The 17784-nt window shown below is 38.8% G+C and overlaps 1 protein-coding gene across 10 annotated transcripts in view; it reads left to right on the forward strand.

Moving 5' to 3' along the window:
* Positions 1-17784, forward strand: part of MAST2 (microtubule associated serine/threonine kinase 2) — a 221376-nt gene that overhangs the window by 14430 nt on the left and 189162 nt on the right. For 8 of the 10 annotated variants that reach the window (XM_040470078.1, XM_040470080.1, XM_040470083.1 and 5 more), the window contains exon 2: positions 17394-17541. In XM_040470078.1, coding sequence (XP_040326012.1) covers positions 17394-17541 — 148 coding nt within the window. Of the gene's footprint in view, positions 1-17393; positions 17542-17784 lie in introns of those variants that run through there. The other 2 variants (XM_040470087.1, XM_040470089.1) reach the window with 1 other exon arrangement.

Below are 17784 nucleotides of genomic sequence, written 5' to 3' on the forward strand. Positions count from 1 at the left end.
CATACAGATCTTGTACATCTTTGGCTAGATTTATTCCTAGGTATTTTATGCTTCTTGGTGAAATTGTGAATGGGATCAGTTTCTTTATTTGTCTTTCTGTTGCTTCATTATTAGTGTATAAGAATGCAACTGATTTCTGTACATTGATTTTGTATCCTGCAACTTTGCTAAATCATTTATCAGTTCTAGCAGACTTCTGGTGGAGTCTATTGGATTTTCCATGTATAATATCATGTCATCTGCAAAAAGTGAAAGCTTGACTTCATCTTTGCCGATTTTGATGCCTTTGATTTCCTTTTGTTGTCTGATTGCTGATGCTAGAACTTCCAACACTATGTGAAACAACAGCGGTGAGAGTGGACACCCCTGTCGTGTTCCTGATCTCAGGGAAGCTCTCAGTTTTTCCCCATTGAGGATGGTATGACCTGTGGGCTTTTCATAAGTGGCTTTATGATGTTTAAGTATGTCCCTTCTATCCTGACTTTCTTGAGGGTTTTTATTAAGAAAGGTTGCTGAATTTTGTCAAATGCTTTTTCTGCATTGATTGACAGGATCATATGGTTCTTATCTTTTCTTTTATTAATATGATGTATCACATTGATTGATTTGCGAATGTTGAACCAGCCCTGCATCCCAGGAATGAATCCCACTTGATAATGGTGAATAATTCTTTTTATATGCCGTTGAATTTGATTTGCTAGTATCTTATTGAGAATTTTTGCATCCAAATTCATCAGGGATATTGGCCTGTAGTTCTCTTTTTTTACTGGGTCTCTGTCTGGTTTAGGAATCAAAGTAATACTGGCTTCATAGAATGAGTCTGGAAGTTTTCCTTCCCTTTCTATTTCTTGGAATAGCTTGAGAAGGAGAGGTATTATCTCTGCTTTAAACGTCTGGTAGAACTCCCCTGGGAAGCCATCTGGTCCTGGACTCTTATTTGTTGGGAGATTTTTAATGACTGATTCAATTTCTTTGCTGGTTATGGGTCTGTTCAAGCTTTCTATTTCCTCCTGATTGAGTTTTGGAAGTGTGTGGGTGTTTAGGAATTTGTCCATTTCTTCCAGGTTGTCCAGTTTGTTGGCATATAATTTTTCATAGTATTCCCTGATAATTGCTTGTATCTCTGAAGGATTGGTTATAATAATTCCATTTTCATTCATGATTTTATCTATTTGGGTCATCTCCCTTTTCATTTTGAGAAGCATGGCTAGAGGTTTATCAATTTTGTTTATTTTTTCAAAAAACCAACTCTTGGTTTCATTGATCTGCTCTACAGTTTTTTTAGATCCTATATTGTTTATTTCTGCTCTGATCTTATTATTTCTCTTCTTCTGCTGGGTTTGGGGTGTCTTTGCTGCTCTGCTTCTATTTTCTTTAGGTGTGGTGTTAGATTTTGTATTTGGGATTTTTCTTGTTTCTGGAGATAGGCCTGGATTGCAATGTATTTTCCTCTCAGGACTGCCTTCGCTGCATCCCAAAGCGTTTGGATTGTTGTATTTTCATTTTTGTTTGTTTCCATATGTTTTTAAATTTCTTCTCTAATTGCCTGGTTGACCCATTCATTCTTTAGTAGGGTGTTCTTTAACCTCCATGCTTTTGGAGGTTTTCCAGACTTTTCCCTGTGGTTGATTTCAAGCTTCATAGCATTGTGGTCTGACAGTATGCATGGTATGATCTCAATTCTTGTATACTTATGAAGGGCTGTTTTGTGACTCAGTATGTGATCTTCTTGGAGAATGTTCCATGTGCACTCAAGAAGAAAGTATATTCTGTTGCTTTGGGATGCAGAGTTCTAAATATATCTGTCAAGTCCATCTGATCCAATGTATCATTCAAGGCCCTTGTTTCTTTATTGACCATGTGTCTAGATGATCTCTCCATTGTTGTAAGTGGGGTATTAAAGTCCCCTGCAATTACCACATCCTTATCAATAAGGTTGATTATGTTTGTGAGTAATTGTTTTATATATTTGGGGGCTCCCGTATTCGGCGCATAGACATTTATAATTGTTAGTTCTTCTGGATGGATAGACCCTGTAATTATTATATAATGCCCTTCTTCATCTCTTGTTACAGCCTTTAATTTAAAGTCTAATTTGTCTGATACAAGTATGGCTACTCCGGCTTTCTTTTGACTTCCAGTAGCATGATAGGTAGTTCTCCATCCCCTCACTTTCAATCTGAAAGTGCCCTCAGGTCTAAAATGAGTCTCTTGTAGACAGCAAATAGATGGGTCTTGTTTTTTTATCCATTCTGATACCCTATGTCTTTTGGTTGGTGCATTTAGTCCATTTACATTCAGTGTTATGGAAAGATATGGGTTTAGAGTCATTGTGATGTCCGTAGGTTTCATGCTTGTAGGGATGTCTCTGGTACTTTGTCTCACAGGATCCCCCTTAGGATCTCTTGTAGGGCTGATTTAGTGATGACGAATTCCTTCAGTTTTTGTTTGTTTGGGAAGACCTTTATCTCTCCTTCTATTCTAAATGACAGACTTGCTGGATAGAGGATTCTCAGCTGCATATTTTTTCTGTTCATCACAGTGAAGATTTCCTGCCATTCCTTTCTGGACTGCCAACTTTCAGGAACTGGTTCCCTTTGGGATTTTGGCTGGGGGCTGGGCTAGGGAGATGGCGCTGGCGAGCGCCCTTGTTCCCCGCCAAGCTGAGCTCTGTGGTCTGGGGCTCAACAACTCTCCCTCCCATTGTCCTCCAGCCCTCCTGTTCTCCGAGCAGATCTGTTAACTTATAACCTGCCAGATGTTAAGTCCCGCTTGCTGTCAGAACACCCTCCATCTGGCCCCTCCGCTTTTGCAAGCCAGACTCGGGGGCTCTGCTTGGCTGGCGGGCCGCCCTTCCGCCCCGGCTCCCTCCCGCCAGTTCGTGTAGTGCCACTGCCTCTCCGCCCTTCCTACCCTCTTTTGTGGGCCTCTTGTCTACGCTTGGCTCTGGAGAATCTGTTCTGCTAGTCTTCTGGCGATTTTCTGGGTTATTTAGGCAGGTGTGGGTGGAATCTAATTGATCTGTAGGACGCGGTGAGCCCAGCGTCCTCCTACGCCGCCATCTTCCCAGAAGCCCTTAAGCTTTATTTTAGAGAGAGCGAGTGAGCGAGCAAGTGAGGGAGAGTGGCAGAGGGAGGGAGAGAGAGAGAGGGGGGGAAGAGAATCTCAAGCAAGCTCCATGTTCAGTGTGGAGCCTGGTGTGGGGCTTAATCCCACAACCCTGGGATCTTGCCCTGAGCTGAAATCAAGAGATAGATGCTCAACCGATTGATCTACCTAAGCACCCCTAGCTGTCCCATTTAACATTGCTACCGGCAATGTGCAAAGGTTCCAGTTTTACATGACCTTTCAACATTTGTTATTTTGGATTATACATTTTTTTTAGCCATCTTGTGCATGTAAGTGATATCTGATTGTACTTTTAAAATTTTTTTAAGTTTTTAAAATTATTTTTATTTCTTAAAGATTTTATTTTAAGTAATCTTTACACCCAGTGTGGGTTTGAACTTACAATCCCAAGTCAAGAACCATATGCTCTCCTGACTGAACCAGCTAGGTGCCCTTTATTGTACTTGCTTATGTATGTATGTATGTATGTATGCATGTGTGTATGTGTGTATGTATGTAATCTCTATATCCAACATGGAACTTAAAGTCATGAGCCCAAGATCAAGATCATTCTCTTCTGATTGAGCTAGACAGGCACCCCTCATTGTGCTTTTTGATTTGCATTTCCCTATAGGCTAATGATGTTGAGCATCTTTTTATGTGCTTGTTGACCATTTGTTTATCTTTGTCATAGAAATGTTTATTCAAGTTCTTTGCCCATTTTTAAATTGGGTTGTTTGTTGTTGAGATGTAAAGAGTTCTATATTTATTCTGGATACTAGGATATCTAGATATCTGATATCTGACATCTAGAATCTGATATCAGATATGATTTACAGGTATTTTCTCCCATTTGGTAGGTTGTCTTTCACTTTTTTTTTTCTTTTTTTAAGATTTTATCTTTGGGTTGCCTGGGTGACTCAGTTGGTTGGGCATCCAACTGTTGATTTTGGCTCAGGTTATGATCTCATGGTCGTGAGGGCTCTGACTGAGCCAGCCAGGTGCCCCTGTCTTTTACTTTCTTGCTGGTGACCTTTGCACCAAAGTTTAATTTTGATGGAGTATAATTTACCTTTTTTGTTGTTGTTGTTGCTTGTGATTTTGGTCACATCTGAGAAACTGTTGCATAGCCAAGATCCCCATGAAGATTTACCCCTATGTTTTCGTCTAGGAGTTTTATGGTTTTAGACCTTATGTTTAGGTGTGATCTGTTTTGAGCTATTTTTTGTATATGGTGTGAGGTAAGGGTCTAACTTTATTCTTTTGCATGTGGCTATCCAGTTCTAGCTATGCTTTTTCTTAATTCCTGAGACTGGTCCATTTAAGTGAGCCTAACCCATTTATTTATTTTTAAAAAATTTTTAATGTTTTATTTATTTTTTAGAAAGAGGGGAGAGAGAAAGAACAAGTGAGCAAGGAGGTGAATAAGCAGAGAGAGAGGGAGACACAGAATCTGAAGCAGGCTCCAGGCTCTGAGCTGTCAGCACAGAGCCCGACGCGGGGCTCGAACTCACAAACTGCAGGATCGTGACCTGAGCAGAAGTCGGACACTTAACTGACTGAGCCACCCAGGTGCCCCAGAGCCTAACCAGAGCCTCACTCTTTTGGGGTATGGGTGTGAACTTCTTTGGGCCAGTTATTTTCAGTCTTCAGGGCTAATGGAATTACCTGGAAGGCTTGTTAAAGCAAGGATGGCTGGGCCTGACACCCAGAATTTCTGATTCAGTAGGGCCTGGAGTCTGCATTTCCAACAAGTTCCCAGGTGATGATGAAAGTGATGCTGCTGGTCTGGAGACCACACTTTGAGGATCAGAACCACTGCTTTAGGCAAAATAGAGTAAAAAAGTAATAAGTATCAGGGTTTTATTTTGCTTAGGTTTGTATTCCTAACATACTTTATGGAACATAGTAGATACTCAAATGTTGTTAATGTGTTTAATTTTGAGAGAGAAGGAGAGAGAGCAGAGTGCGTTTGCGCTGAGCAGGGGAGGGGCAGACAGAGAGGGAGACACAGAATCCAAAGCAGGCTCCAGGCTCTGAGCCGTCAGCGTGAAGCCTGCTTGGGATTCTCTCTCTCTCTCTCTCTCTCTCTCTCTCTCTCTCAATTCGGGCTGGAACCCATGAACTGTGAGATTATGACCTGAGCTGAAGTCTGAAGCTTAAGTGACTAAGCAACCCAGGGACCCTGCTTTAGATTTTAAAGGAGTAAAATGTTATATTTAAAGGAGTAAAATGTTACAGTTACTTTTAGCATCCGTTCCCTCCCCACTATCATTCCTGAAAGAAACCACTGTTAAAGGTGGTGTGTATTTAAATGCTGCATTAATAAGGAAGAAAAACAATCCATTACTAAAGATATTTATAAGTAAGATGAAGCAGTATTTGTTTTTAACTTTTATATAAATTATGTATTACTGTATAAATCTTTTTGCCCTTTTTTAATTTAACATTGGTTTTTGTTTTGTTTTAGTTTATTTTTGAGAGAGAGAGAGAGTGGGGGAGAGGCAGAGAGAGAGAGAGAAGGAGAGAGAGAATCCCAAGTAGGCTCCACACCGTCTGCACAGAGCCTGACATGGGGCTTGATCTCATGAAATGTGAGTTCTTGACCTGAGCCTAAATCAACATTTGGATGCGTAACCAACTAAGCTACCTAGACCCTGGTCAATATTTTTTTGAGAATTATCTATGTCATGGATCAGGAGACTTTTTTGGTAAAGGGGCAGATAATAAATATTTTAGGCTTTGTCATACTTTTTCATAACTACTCATTTCTGTTGTAGCATGATAGCATACCTATGATAATATGTAAATGAGTGAATGTGGCTATGTTCTAATAAAACTTTATGTATAGACATTGAAATTGGAATTTCATGTAACTTTTATATTTTTCATATTGAGAATATTTCATGAAATAATGTTCTTTTGATTTGTGTTCCAGCCATTTACAAAATGTAAAAACTACTTTTAGCTTTCTGACTGGACATAACAGGCTATGGTTAGGATTTGGCCTGCCAGCTGAAGTTTGCCAACCTTGATCTATGTTAATACATTTAAATCAGTTTCAATCATTTTTTTTACAGTTTATTTATTTATTTTGAGAGAGAGAGAGAGAGAGGGAGAGAGAGAGAGAGAACAAGCAGGGGAGGGGCAGAGAGAGAGGGAGAGAGAGAATCCCAAACAGACTCTGTGCTGTCAGCATGGAGACTGACGTGGGGCTCGATCTCACGAACTGTGAGATCATGACCTGAGCTGAAATCAAGAGTAAGACACTTGGGGCACAGGTGGCTCGGTTGGTTGGGTGTCCAGCTTCAGCTCGGGTCATGATCTCACTGCTCGTGGGTTCGAGCCCCGTGTCGGGCTCTGTGCTGACAGCTCGGAGCCTGGAACCTGCTTCAGATTCTGTGTCTCCCCCTCTCTCTGCCCCTCCCATGCTTGTGCTCTGACTCTCTCTGTCTCTCAATAATGAATATATGTTAAAAAAAAAAAAAAAAAAGAGTAAGACACTTAACTGACTGAGCCACCTAGGCGCTCCAAATCAGTTTCATTAATTTTTAAAGGCTATATAGCATTCCTTTGAGTAAATGACAGTTTATCCATTCTTATAATAATGGACCCTTAAGTTATTTCCATTTTCCCTATTATAGTGCTGCAGTAAATATCCTTGTACTTATCTCCTTGTGCCCATGTACAGGAATTTCTCTTGCTGGATATTATTGCCAAATTGTTTTCTACAGTGATTGTACCAATTTTTACTTTGATCAGTGATGTTTCTCTATGTCTTTGCCAACTCTTGGTTTTATCAGGTTATTACTTCTGGTAATTTGTTAGGTTTGGATGACTTGTCAGTGTTTTAAATATATTTCCCTAATTGCTAGTGAATTTTATTTATTATTTGGATTTATTGTCTTGTGACTTTCTTATCCATATACTTTCTTGTTTTTCTTATACACTCTTTCGTTTTATTTTTCTTATTGTTATGAGTTCTTTATTAATGTAATTTAAATATAATAGGAGAAGAAACAATTTGGACTAGGTGTGAATTCTCTCAGTAGCTTAGTAGATTTGAATATGAAATGAGGATAAGAATGTCTGCTTTGGGGGCACCTGGATGGCTCAGTCGATTAAGCATCTGGCTCTTGGTTTTGGCTCAGGTCATGATCTCATGGTTTGTGAGTTTGAGCCTGACATTGTGCTCTGTACCAACAGTGTGGAGCCTACTTGGGATTCTCTCCCTCTCCCTCTCCCCCTTCTGTACTCTCTCTCTCTCTCTCTCTCTCTCTGAAAATAAATAAATAAACTTAAAAAAGTTTTTTAAAAAAAGAATGTCTGTTTTGCAGTGTTGTTTTTGTTGTCAAATCAAGATTTAGAATTTCTCATTTGTACTGGATCTCACTAAATGTTTTTATGTTTATTATTGTGCTTGTTTTTTGTCACTGCTCTAACTTTATGTGTGGCAAAATATTCCCTTACTTTTGCAGCAGGCCACTTGTTTTGTGATTTTTTTCCTTTCCTCTTTTTCTTTTTTAGCCTTTTTATTGTAAAATATAAGAAGCACAGAAAAGCAGTCAAAACAAATGTATAACTTAATGAATTATAAGATGAACACCCTTACAGTTTTGCCACCCATTCTATAAATGTGTCCCATCTCAATCACAGCCCCACCTTCCCTTCAAAAGTAATAACTGTCCTGACTTAAAAAGTAATAATTTGCTTTCATTTCCTTGTAAGTTTGCATCTAAAACATTACATTTTAGTCCTGCCCCTTTATTTATTTATTTATTTATTTATTATTATTTTTTTTAAATTTTTTTTTTCAACGTTTATTTATTTTTGGGACAGAGAGAGACAGAGCATGAACGGGGGAGGGGCAGAGAGAGAGGGAGACACAGAATCGGAAACAGGCTCCAGGCTCTGAGCCATCAGCCCAGAGCCCGACGCGGGGCTCGAACTCACGGACCGTGAGATCGTGACCTGGTTGAAGTCGGACGCTTAACCGACTGCGCCACCCAGGCGCCCCAATCCTGCCCCTTTAAAAACACGAGATAGGGGTGCCTGGGTGGCTTAGTCCCTTGGGCATTGGACTTTTGATTTTGGCTCAGGTCATGATCTCACAGGTTTAGGAGTTCGAGCTCCACTTTCAGCAGAGAGCCTGTTTGGGACTCTCTCCCTCTCTCTGCCCCTCCCTTGCTTGTGTTCTCCCTCTCTCTCAAAATAAATAAAATAAAAACACTAGATATGTTTATTTTTTTTAAAGTTTATCCATTTTGAGAGAGAGCGTGTATGTGCATGCACCTGCACACGCGTGTGAGCCCAAGCGGGGGAGGGTCACAGAGAGAGGGACAGAGAATCCCAAGCAGGCTACCTACCGTCAGCGCGGAGCTGGATGTGTGGGCTCTATCCCAGGAACAGTAAGATCATGACCTGACCCGAAATCAAGAGTCGGATGCTTAACCGACTGAGCCACCCAGGTGCCCCAACACAAGATATGTCTTAAATCTTTTATAATCTGTAGGTTTCCCTTCCATGTCTTCCTTTTCCTTAAAATTTGTACATAGAAATATCTGGGGCATTTGACCTGTAGGTTTCCTACTATATAACCATGATGCATTTCAGAATGTTTCCGTATCCTTTGTATTTCCTGCAAATTACAGCTGGATACAGAAGCTTCATTCAGCCTCAGGTTTAATTCCTTTGACAAAATTATAGATGGTTGTGTGGTCTTTCAACAGTAGGTGTGTAATCTCTGCTGCTTACTCTTCGATTTTAGCAGTTTTGATGTTCAGTGCCAAGATTCAGTAATTGGGAGTTGCAAAATGGTGATACAATTCTATCATTTTGTTTTCAATTATTAACTGGAATAACATTTTAAGGAGATGCTTCCCCTCATCTACTATTTAGTTCCCAGTGGTATAGTACATGTAAGAAAGGCTTGATTCTTTCAAGTTTGCCTGATTTTTAAGGTAATTAGTTCCCTGTCATCTTATTATTCATGTGGTTAGGCATTTAAACCTTTTTTTTTAAGTTTATTTATTTATTTTTGAGAGAGACTGAGGGCTCAAGTGGGGAAGGGGCAGAGAAAGGGGCACAGAGGATCCGAAGCAGGCTTTCTGAGCCCAAGTCAGAGGCTTAACTGACTGAGCCACCCCGGTCAGGCATTTAAATGTACAGCATCTGATGGTTTTCTTGTACTAATTGAATCTCAGATTGTCCTCTTGCCTAGAAACAATTGGTTTCTTAGTCTTTTGGACCTGATCCTAATAGTTTTGATAGTTTTTTTGCAATCTCATGGGTCAAACTGTTCCGGGCTCATTTTCCACCTTAGACCTGGAATTAGCTCTTTTTCTAAGAACTCTTGGTTTCTTTTAATGGGAAATGGTATTTTAGAACAACTGCGAACTATATCTTAAGGATACTCTCTGCTATTATGTTGGTCATTGTTTCTAAACTTGTCAGTGGAGAGTTAAATACATAAACTACTTGTCAATTAACAGTGTATTTGCAAAGGACTACTCAGATTTTTTAAAAAACTTAATCTCCTGTATATTACATCAGTATTTTCTCTATTTCCTACCTTGAATCATATTCCCAAACACTCACGGTGTGAAAGAATTAAGTATTGGAGAATGTTATCAAAAAGACATGACTGCAGATGGACCTGGGCTCTGGGAGGCTCCTCACCCCTCCCCTGTCCTTGGAAATAGGTTCCACTTGCCTTTCCTGCTCCCAGAGGCTTCTTCAAGGACATAGCCTTGAGATAGTGATGTAGTATTGAAAACACCTGCATGGTATACAGGACTGCACCTAGTTAAGGCCTCTTTATAAACCAAGATCTGGTGGGCAGGTGTGGCGATCTATTTGTCTTGCTGCCGCCCAAGTCAAGTCTTGTTATGTAAGTTCCCTTTGGTTATTAATACTGCCACCTACCAACTTGGAGTGGCCTGCCTCTTTTTTTTTGTCTCTCCCTACCCCTGAAACAGGGGCCATTTTCAGATTACAGCCGGGAAGCTTCTGAGAGTGTTTTGAACCAACAATTAGAATATCCAGTAATTATGCATTTGCTTTGTCCTACGTAAATATATGTCTCTAAAGGCAATTCTAATGTACTACCATCAATGATTAATGAGAACTGTTAAATTTTTTTTGTATATGCTGTCTCCACCTTCCCCTTCCATCTTGTGGTTGAAAATGTGTATCTACATTTTCAAATTATATAGCCATTATATACTGTACTCTCCCTTTGAATGTACATTTATTCATTTTACAAGTTACTGCATATTTAATGCTAATCACATGCTGATATTGCTGTAATTATTTTGATTGTGTAAATCTTGTTTTCTGGTAGATTCCTTAGGAAGGGCCTCTTGGAACAATATTCTCTGAATTATTTTTATATTGGTAACAGTTTTCCTGTGCCCTTTACCTTGAAGGTTAGTTATCCTGGATATAAAATCCTTGGCTCACATTGTCTTTCCTTGAGTATCATATATGCAACCCTGTTTTTCTTTCATGCATTGTTTTTCTGATTTTCTTTCATTTGTACATTTGAACATATTTAAGAAAGGGATTTAAACTTTACTACTAGGTCTAATGCTGGGTTTCCTCAGACATGGTTTCTGTTATTTTGATTCTTTGAATGGTCCATACTTTCTCATTTCTTTGTAGGTCTTGTGATTTTTTTGTTGTTGTTGTTGAAAAATGGACATTTGAATATTGATAACTCTGGAAATCACTTCCCCTTTCTCCAGAGTTTGTTGTTTTAGGTTGTTGAAGGCTGTAGTTGTCCATTTTTCTAGTGAGTTTTCCCAGCATTTATTTTTTGTTTATTTATTTTTGCAGAAATTATATTCCTTGGTCTGTGTATACTGTGGTACTGTACTGTGGTACTGAAGTCTCTGTTCCTTAGCTTGTGTTTAGATAGAGATTTCCTTGATCACCAGAATCTAAATAAACAAACCTATCTCCTATAGGGTCTTTGCAAACCACTATATGGACTTTTTGCTTAGCTAGACTTATAGTGAGCATAGGGATCAGCCTGAAATGAAAGCTTAGAGTCTTTTCAGGTCTTTCTTGAGCATGCATTTTGCATTGCACTTTCTATTATTTTTTTTAAGTGTATTTATTTAAGTAATCTCTACAGTCAATGTGGGGCTTGAGTTTACAACCCTGAAATGAAAAGTCCTAAGCTCTTCCGACTGAATGAGCCAGGTGCCCCTACCTTGGACTTTCTAAATTACCCTATTTTGATTGCACAAATTTTCCAGAGAAACTCTCCCTTTTTCCTCCCAGGCTTTAGGCAGTCTGTTTTATGTCTCACCTTTAATCTTTTGGTCCACGTGGCTCTGGGTGGTTGGATCACCTTACAGTGTTTTTGAGCAAAGCCTCCTGCTTTTCTGTCTTGAGCAGATTCTGAGTTAGGTGAAATAAAGGAGTGCCTTGTGTCAGTTTTTTTGGCAGCCCCCAGACAAGTGAGAACAGCTATAAACAATAATTTGCAAACAAGATTTGTTCTGCTCCTTCTAGAATCAGGGACCAAGGTCCCGCACTAGGACCACCAGCTGATGTCTTCACACTGCTTTAACATCAAGAAGTGGGTGGGCAGGGGCACATAAAAATGCCACAAAGCATTCCTACCATTTTTAAGTTTACTTGTTGATTCAGCATTTTCTTGACTGTAAACCTTTGACTATTTTCCAGAATTCTGACAAAGGTGGTTCTGATAGTTTCTGCTTGTTTTTCAGTTGTTTCTCTGGGGAGATGTTAGCTTGCAACTGTGGGGTTTTGTTTTGCTTTGTTTTATTTTAGAGAGAGAGAGAGAGAGAGCACATGCATGAGTGGGGGAGAGGGAGAGAGAGAATACCAAATAGGTTCCATGTGCAGCGTGGAGCCTGATGAGGGACTTGATCCAACGACTCTGGGATCATGACCAGAGCTGAAATCAGTTAGACACTCAACTGACTGAGGCACCCAGGCGCCCCCCCCTTTTTTTGTGCTGACATTACTTCTCATTTGATTTTAATTTTTGTTTCCCTAATGATAAATCATATTGATGATGGTTTTGTATATTCTTTTGCCGTAGTTGCCTCTTGTTTGTTGAAGTGTCTGTTCAGTCTTTTTTTCATTTTTAATTGGCTTGTGTGTTATTGAATTGTGTAAGACCTTTCTATATAGTGAATGCCAGTCCTTTTTAACATGTGTTTTGCAAATGATTTTTCCTTGTGTGTGATTTGTTTTCATTTTTTTAAACAGTATCTTTTGAAGAGGAGTAGTTTTTAAATTTGGTGAAGTCCAATTTACAAATTTGTTCTTTTTAAACTTGTGTTTTGTATCTTATCTAAGAACTCTAAAACTTACAAAAATTTACTCTTGAGTTTTATTGTTTTAGGTTTTACAGTTTGATTCATGATCCATTTAGAGTTAATTTATGTCTGTGTTTGATATGCTTGGGGTATGGGTCAAAGTTCATTATAGATAGATAATCAAGCAAAGGTTTTTTGATAGGGATTAAGAGGATGGACTTTGATTAGTGTGGCACCTGGATTTGACTCTTGTTGGGTAGATCAGGAAGAATCTGCCACAAGGTATAGAATTCTCTTTACCTACTGGATTACCAGTCATTTGGGATAAGACAACTCCCAATGAGAGTTAATCCAGGTTTTTAGTCTGGTACAAATGTTTTTAGTTGTGTAGACTTCAGTTTTTCAGCTGTGAATCCTTTCCTTTGAATCCTATCCTAATAGCATAGTACAGTGTAAGCACAACACTAGCGTTGTGGGTAAAGTTAGTGTGAGATTTGCTTTGGTATTGTGGAGGAGGGAGATGGTTTTGAGCCAAAAGAGAGAAGTCTCTGTGAGGGCTGCCAGGGCAACAGGCAAAATGGGCACAACTCAGTACTCATAATTAAAAAAGAAAGCAAGAAGCTCCTAGAGTTGGGAAGAAAATGTAGAGATTGTGTAGTCAAGCAATTTTCAGCCCCCCCCTTTTTTTTTTTGACAGTTGAACTTTACCTGGCATATGTTAAATATGTTATTGTTATAATGTTACATAAATAAATATAGGTTATGTGTAATTTCTGGGATGCTTGCTATAATTCTGCCTTTCAAAGTTTTCACTGAAGAATGTTGTATTGACAGGTGAATTGACTTTATTGTAGAGTTTACCAAGAACCTGCTTTCATTTAATTAAAGTGGTTGCAAACTTAAGTACTTTATTTAAATTTTAAGTAATTTGTGATACAGTCCTCACAACTGATTGGTATATTTGTGTGTTGGTGGGATCATGTTGAAAGTTTTTGACCTTGTCTGGTGGTTCTCAAACTTTCATGTGCTTCAGAATCACCTGGAGGGCTTGCTAAAACATGGATTGCTGGTCCCCTCTGTCAGAATTTCTGATTTTGTAGGTCTGAGGTGAAGCCTGAGATTTTGCATTTTTTAGCAAGGTCACAGGTCATGCTGGTGCTGTTGGTATGGGGGACCACATTTTGAGAATTACTGTTTTAGGTCAGCTTTCACCTTTTTCAGTATTTCTGGTGGCACAGTCCCTTCCTTTTTAAGGTGGCCTGTTGACTGTTAGCTCTTCTTCTTCTTCTTCTTTTTTTTTTTTAAAGTTTATTTATTTTGAGAGAGAGAGAATTTGAGAGCGGGAAAGAGTCAGAGAGAGAGAGGGAGAGAGAGAGAATCCCAAGCGGGCTCTGTGCCGTCAGCTCAGTGCCTGATGCAGGGCTTGAACTCACAAACTGTGAGATCATGACCTTAATTTCATCCATTAGTTCTAATTCTGTCCTCAGAAGTTAGAAATTTCCTGTAATGTAAGAAATAGCACTCATGTAGTTAGAGAGTTACTCATGTCTCCTTTGTTTTCTTTCTTTCAGGTTAAATGTTTATAGTTCCCCTAATAGTTATTGGAAAAGTACTATGATGTATAGTTAATGCTGATATTTACTATTGTCAGAGCAGTGTTTTATTTGTAAATTGTTTCTCCTTCTGTATTCCCTGTCTTGATAAGCATACTACCCAAGCCAGAAGCCTCTAAGTCTTCCTAGACTCTTTCCCCTCCTTAACTCCCTAATTTGCTTAAGAATCATTTGATTGTAAAAACTATAGAAACCAATTTAATCTAGTTTGAGCCAAAAGGAAGAGTTTAAAGGGTATAATGGATCCCATAGAACCTGAAAACATGCAGCTTGGATGGATCTCATAAGTGACTAGAATGGAAACTAGAGAACTATATGAAGTTATTATGGAAATTAGTAAGGAAGTTCTACCTCCTATACACTTTTTCTTTCTCTGTTGGATTATATGTGATTTTGTATTATTTGCTTCATTCTATCCTGTCCCTTAATGACTTCTTGGGTAAATTTAGTTTTAAAAAGTCCAGGCTAGTTGATTCCATTCATATAAAGATTTCCTATTTATTAATTTTTTAAAAAAAGTTTGTTTATTTTTGAGAGAGAGTATGAGCAGGGGAGGGGCAAAATTAGAGTGAGAGGGAGAGCAGGAATCCTAACCAGGCTCCATATTGTCACCACAGAGCCTGAGTGAGGCAGGGCTTGATCCTACGAACTCTGCGATCATGACCTGAGCTGAAATCCAGAGTCAGATGATTAAACGACTGAGTCACCCAGGTGCCCCAAGTTTTTCACTTTATATAATCTATTCTGTTGGAAGCCTGGGTAGTGCTTGGAAGGGAACACAGCGGGCTTTTTGGGGTGCTTGGTTATGTCTTTTTTTTTTTTTAAATATATATCTTGATGCTGGTTACATAGGTATGTTTAATTTGTGAAACTTCATTGAGTTATATGCTTGGATATATGTACTTTTCTGAAATGACTAATATACTTCAGTAAAAAAAAAAAGACATACTAATTTAAAAGTTAAATTTCAGGGGCTTCTGGCTTGCTCAGTTGGTGGAAATGCGACTCTTGATCTCGGGGTTCTGAGTTTGAGCCCCACATTGGGTGTAGAGATTACTTAAAAATAAAATTGTTTAAAAATTAAATTTCTTATCCAATTTAATTTATATTTGCTTCCCTTTGCAAGGTTTTGACAGGTGAGTCTTGGAAGAAGAAGGGATGTGATATACTTTTATTTATTTTTTTCTGTTTTCTGGCTTTTTTTTTTTTTCTATGGTATATTATGATAGGGAATAGGGAGATTGAAAAGGCTAGGACTTGCTCTTAATTGGTGCTGCTCTAGTCCTGTATTCGTTGTTGTTCCTTTTCTGGCTAAGACTAATTGCTCATCCATACAGTGTAGCAGGCATCCCAGTGCTGGCTTCCTGATGTGGTTGGCTTGTAAGTTATTTTGGGGATGAGTCCTTTCCCTCTCCCTATTGTCTTCATTTAGGATATTACTTCAGCTTGATATCTTCCAATGCTTCCTTACTCCACCTAAAGCTGCATGCTGGGGTGTTGCCTCTGTGAGTGGCCGGCCTTTTTTGGTTGGTTATCAGCATTAGTGCCCAAACCCTGCTTCCTTCCATGCTTTCTCCTTGATGCATAGGTGGTATTTCATCCTTAACACACCGGATGGTGGGAATATACAGTGCTATCTTGCTGTCTTCTCTTTTTGTATTAGCTACTGCTTCCAGTTTCCCTTTCTCCTTGCTAACTTCTGTTATAGTTATCTTTACACCATTTGCTTTAATGATACAGTGCCTAAATATCCCTCTTCATCATTTTATCCATTTACTACCAATTTAAAAATACTGTTTCCTTGTTTCTTTATTTTATTTTTATTTAACTTACTCTTATTTTTATTTTTATTTAACCGTTATTTTTATTTAACTTTTTTTATTTTGGGGCATTTGTAAATTATATTCTGGATAGGCACCACCAACCAGTATTATGTTTGTGAACATGTTTGTGAACCCACCAATCACAGTGTATGACCTTATAGGTTTTTATTTTTTTTAAATCTGAAGAAGGTTGGCATTTTCCCATTCTCCCCCCCTGTGGCTTTTACTAGTTGTTTGAGTCTTATTCTTCAAATGGCAGGTAACATAGATTGTAGTTATTTCTTATGTTTCTCATTTTGTCTTTGTCCTGTCCATATCACTTTGATGTGCTAATTACCTGTATTTGTTTTAGTTTCTTTCATTGAAATGTGAAAGATATGTCTCATTTGCCTTATTTTTTTAAAAATAGTTTCTCTTTCAATGCTGCCAATGAGGTGCATGTTTGCTTCAAAATGTCTGAATCTTGAAGAGAGTTGACATTGCTTACTGAGTGAAGAGGAACAGGCATTGGGATGGAGCAGGATGAGCTGGATTAAAATAAAGACAAATGGGAGGAGGCTCTGTCAATGTTTCATATTATCTGTATTTTCTCCGTGGTACTTTAAAAATTTTTCAAAAAATGTGTGTGTGTGAGCTGGGGAGGGGGCAGAGGGAGAGAGAGAGAGAGAATCCCAAGCAAGCTCCATGCCCAGTGTGGAGCCTCACGTGGGACTCTATTCCATGACCCTGCGATCATGCCCTGAGCCAAAATCAAGAGTTGGATGGTCAACTGACTGACCGCCCAGGCACCCCTCTCCATAGTACTATTATGCTTTTTCATTGAAACATGTATTCAGCTCCTATTTGACCTATAAAGAAATCTCTATATCTTATTTTAGCATTAATTGAATGTTAGAGGCATTTCTAACCTTGTATATCAGGTAAAGGAAGGTCTGCTATTTATGTTTTTTTTTAAAAACTAAAATATGCTTTTCTTTACTGGATATATAGGAAGAGTGAATAGAAGGAGGAAAATAAATAAACATAACTAGACACGTACTCATTATGAATAATACATCCTGTCAAAATGTCTTAACGTGTCATCTTGTCAGCCTTCCCCCCCGTTTTTTCTTTGGCATTTTATTATTTATTTATTTATTTTTATTTATTTTATTTTTTAAAGTTTATTTACTTAGAGAGAGTGAGTGGGGGAGGGGCAGAGAGAGAGGGAAAGAGGGAGAATCCCAAGCAGGCTCCACCCCACCAGCGCAGAGCCTGATGCGGGGCTTGAACCCAGAAACAGTGGGATCATGACCTGAGCCGAAGTCAAGAGTCGGACGCTTAACCGACTGAGCCACCTAAGCGTCCCTTCTTTTGCATTTATAATCAGTGTCCTGTAGCCTTCATAGCATACCCAAACAGCTTTTACTAAGAAATATGTTTTTGGCTTTAGCTATTGATCAGGAAGTATAAAATGCTGGCACTATTTAACTGTAATGAATGTTTAATATAAAGTCCTTATACTTTCAGAAAAGACCTTAAAGACTTTATATTTTACCTTTTTTTCTTTGAAGGATGTGATAACTGGACTTAGTCCCCTGCTTTTCAGGAAGCTCAGTAATCCTGACCTGTTTTCATCCACTGGAAAAGCTAAACTTCAACGACAACTTAGTCAGGATGACTGTAAGTTGCGGAGAGGAAGCCTGGCCAGTTCTCTGTCAGGTGAGTAGCTAATTTTTTTTTTTTTTAAAGCCTTTATTTATTTATTTTGAGAGAGAGAGAGAGGGAGAATCCCAAGCAGGCTCTGTACCACTGGTGCAGAGCTCCATGTGGGTCTCAAACTCACGAAGTGTGAGATCATGACTTGAGTCATATGCTTAACCAACTGAACCTTCCAGGAGCCTCTCTAAATTTGTTTTTTAAGAAATATGGGACTGCGTTGTCAATATTTAAGGGTATATCAGT

The sequence above is a fragment of the Herpailurus yagouaroundi genome, unplaced genomic scaffold (assembly GCF_014898765.1).
Source record: "Herpailurus yagouaroundi ecotype Mexico unplaced genomic scaffold, PumYag 77, whole genome shotgun sequence".
Classification (NCBI taxonomy): Eukaryota; Metazoa; Chordata; class Mammalia; order Carnivora; family Felidae; genus Herpailurus; species Herpailurus yagouaroundi.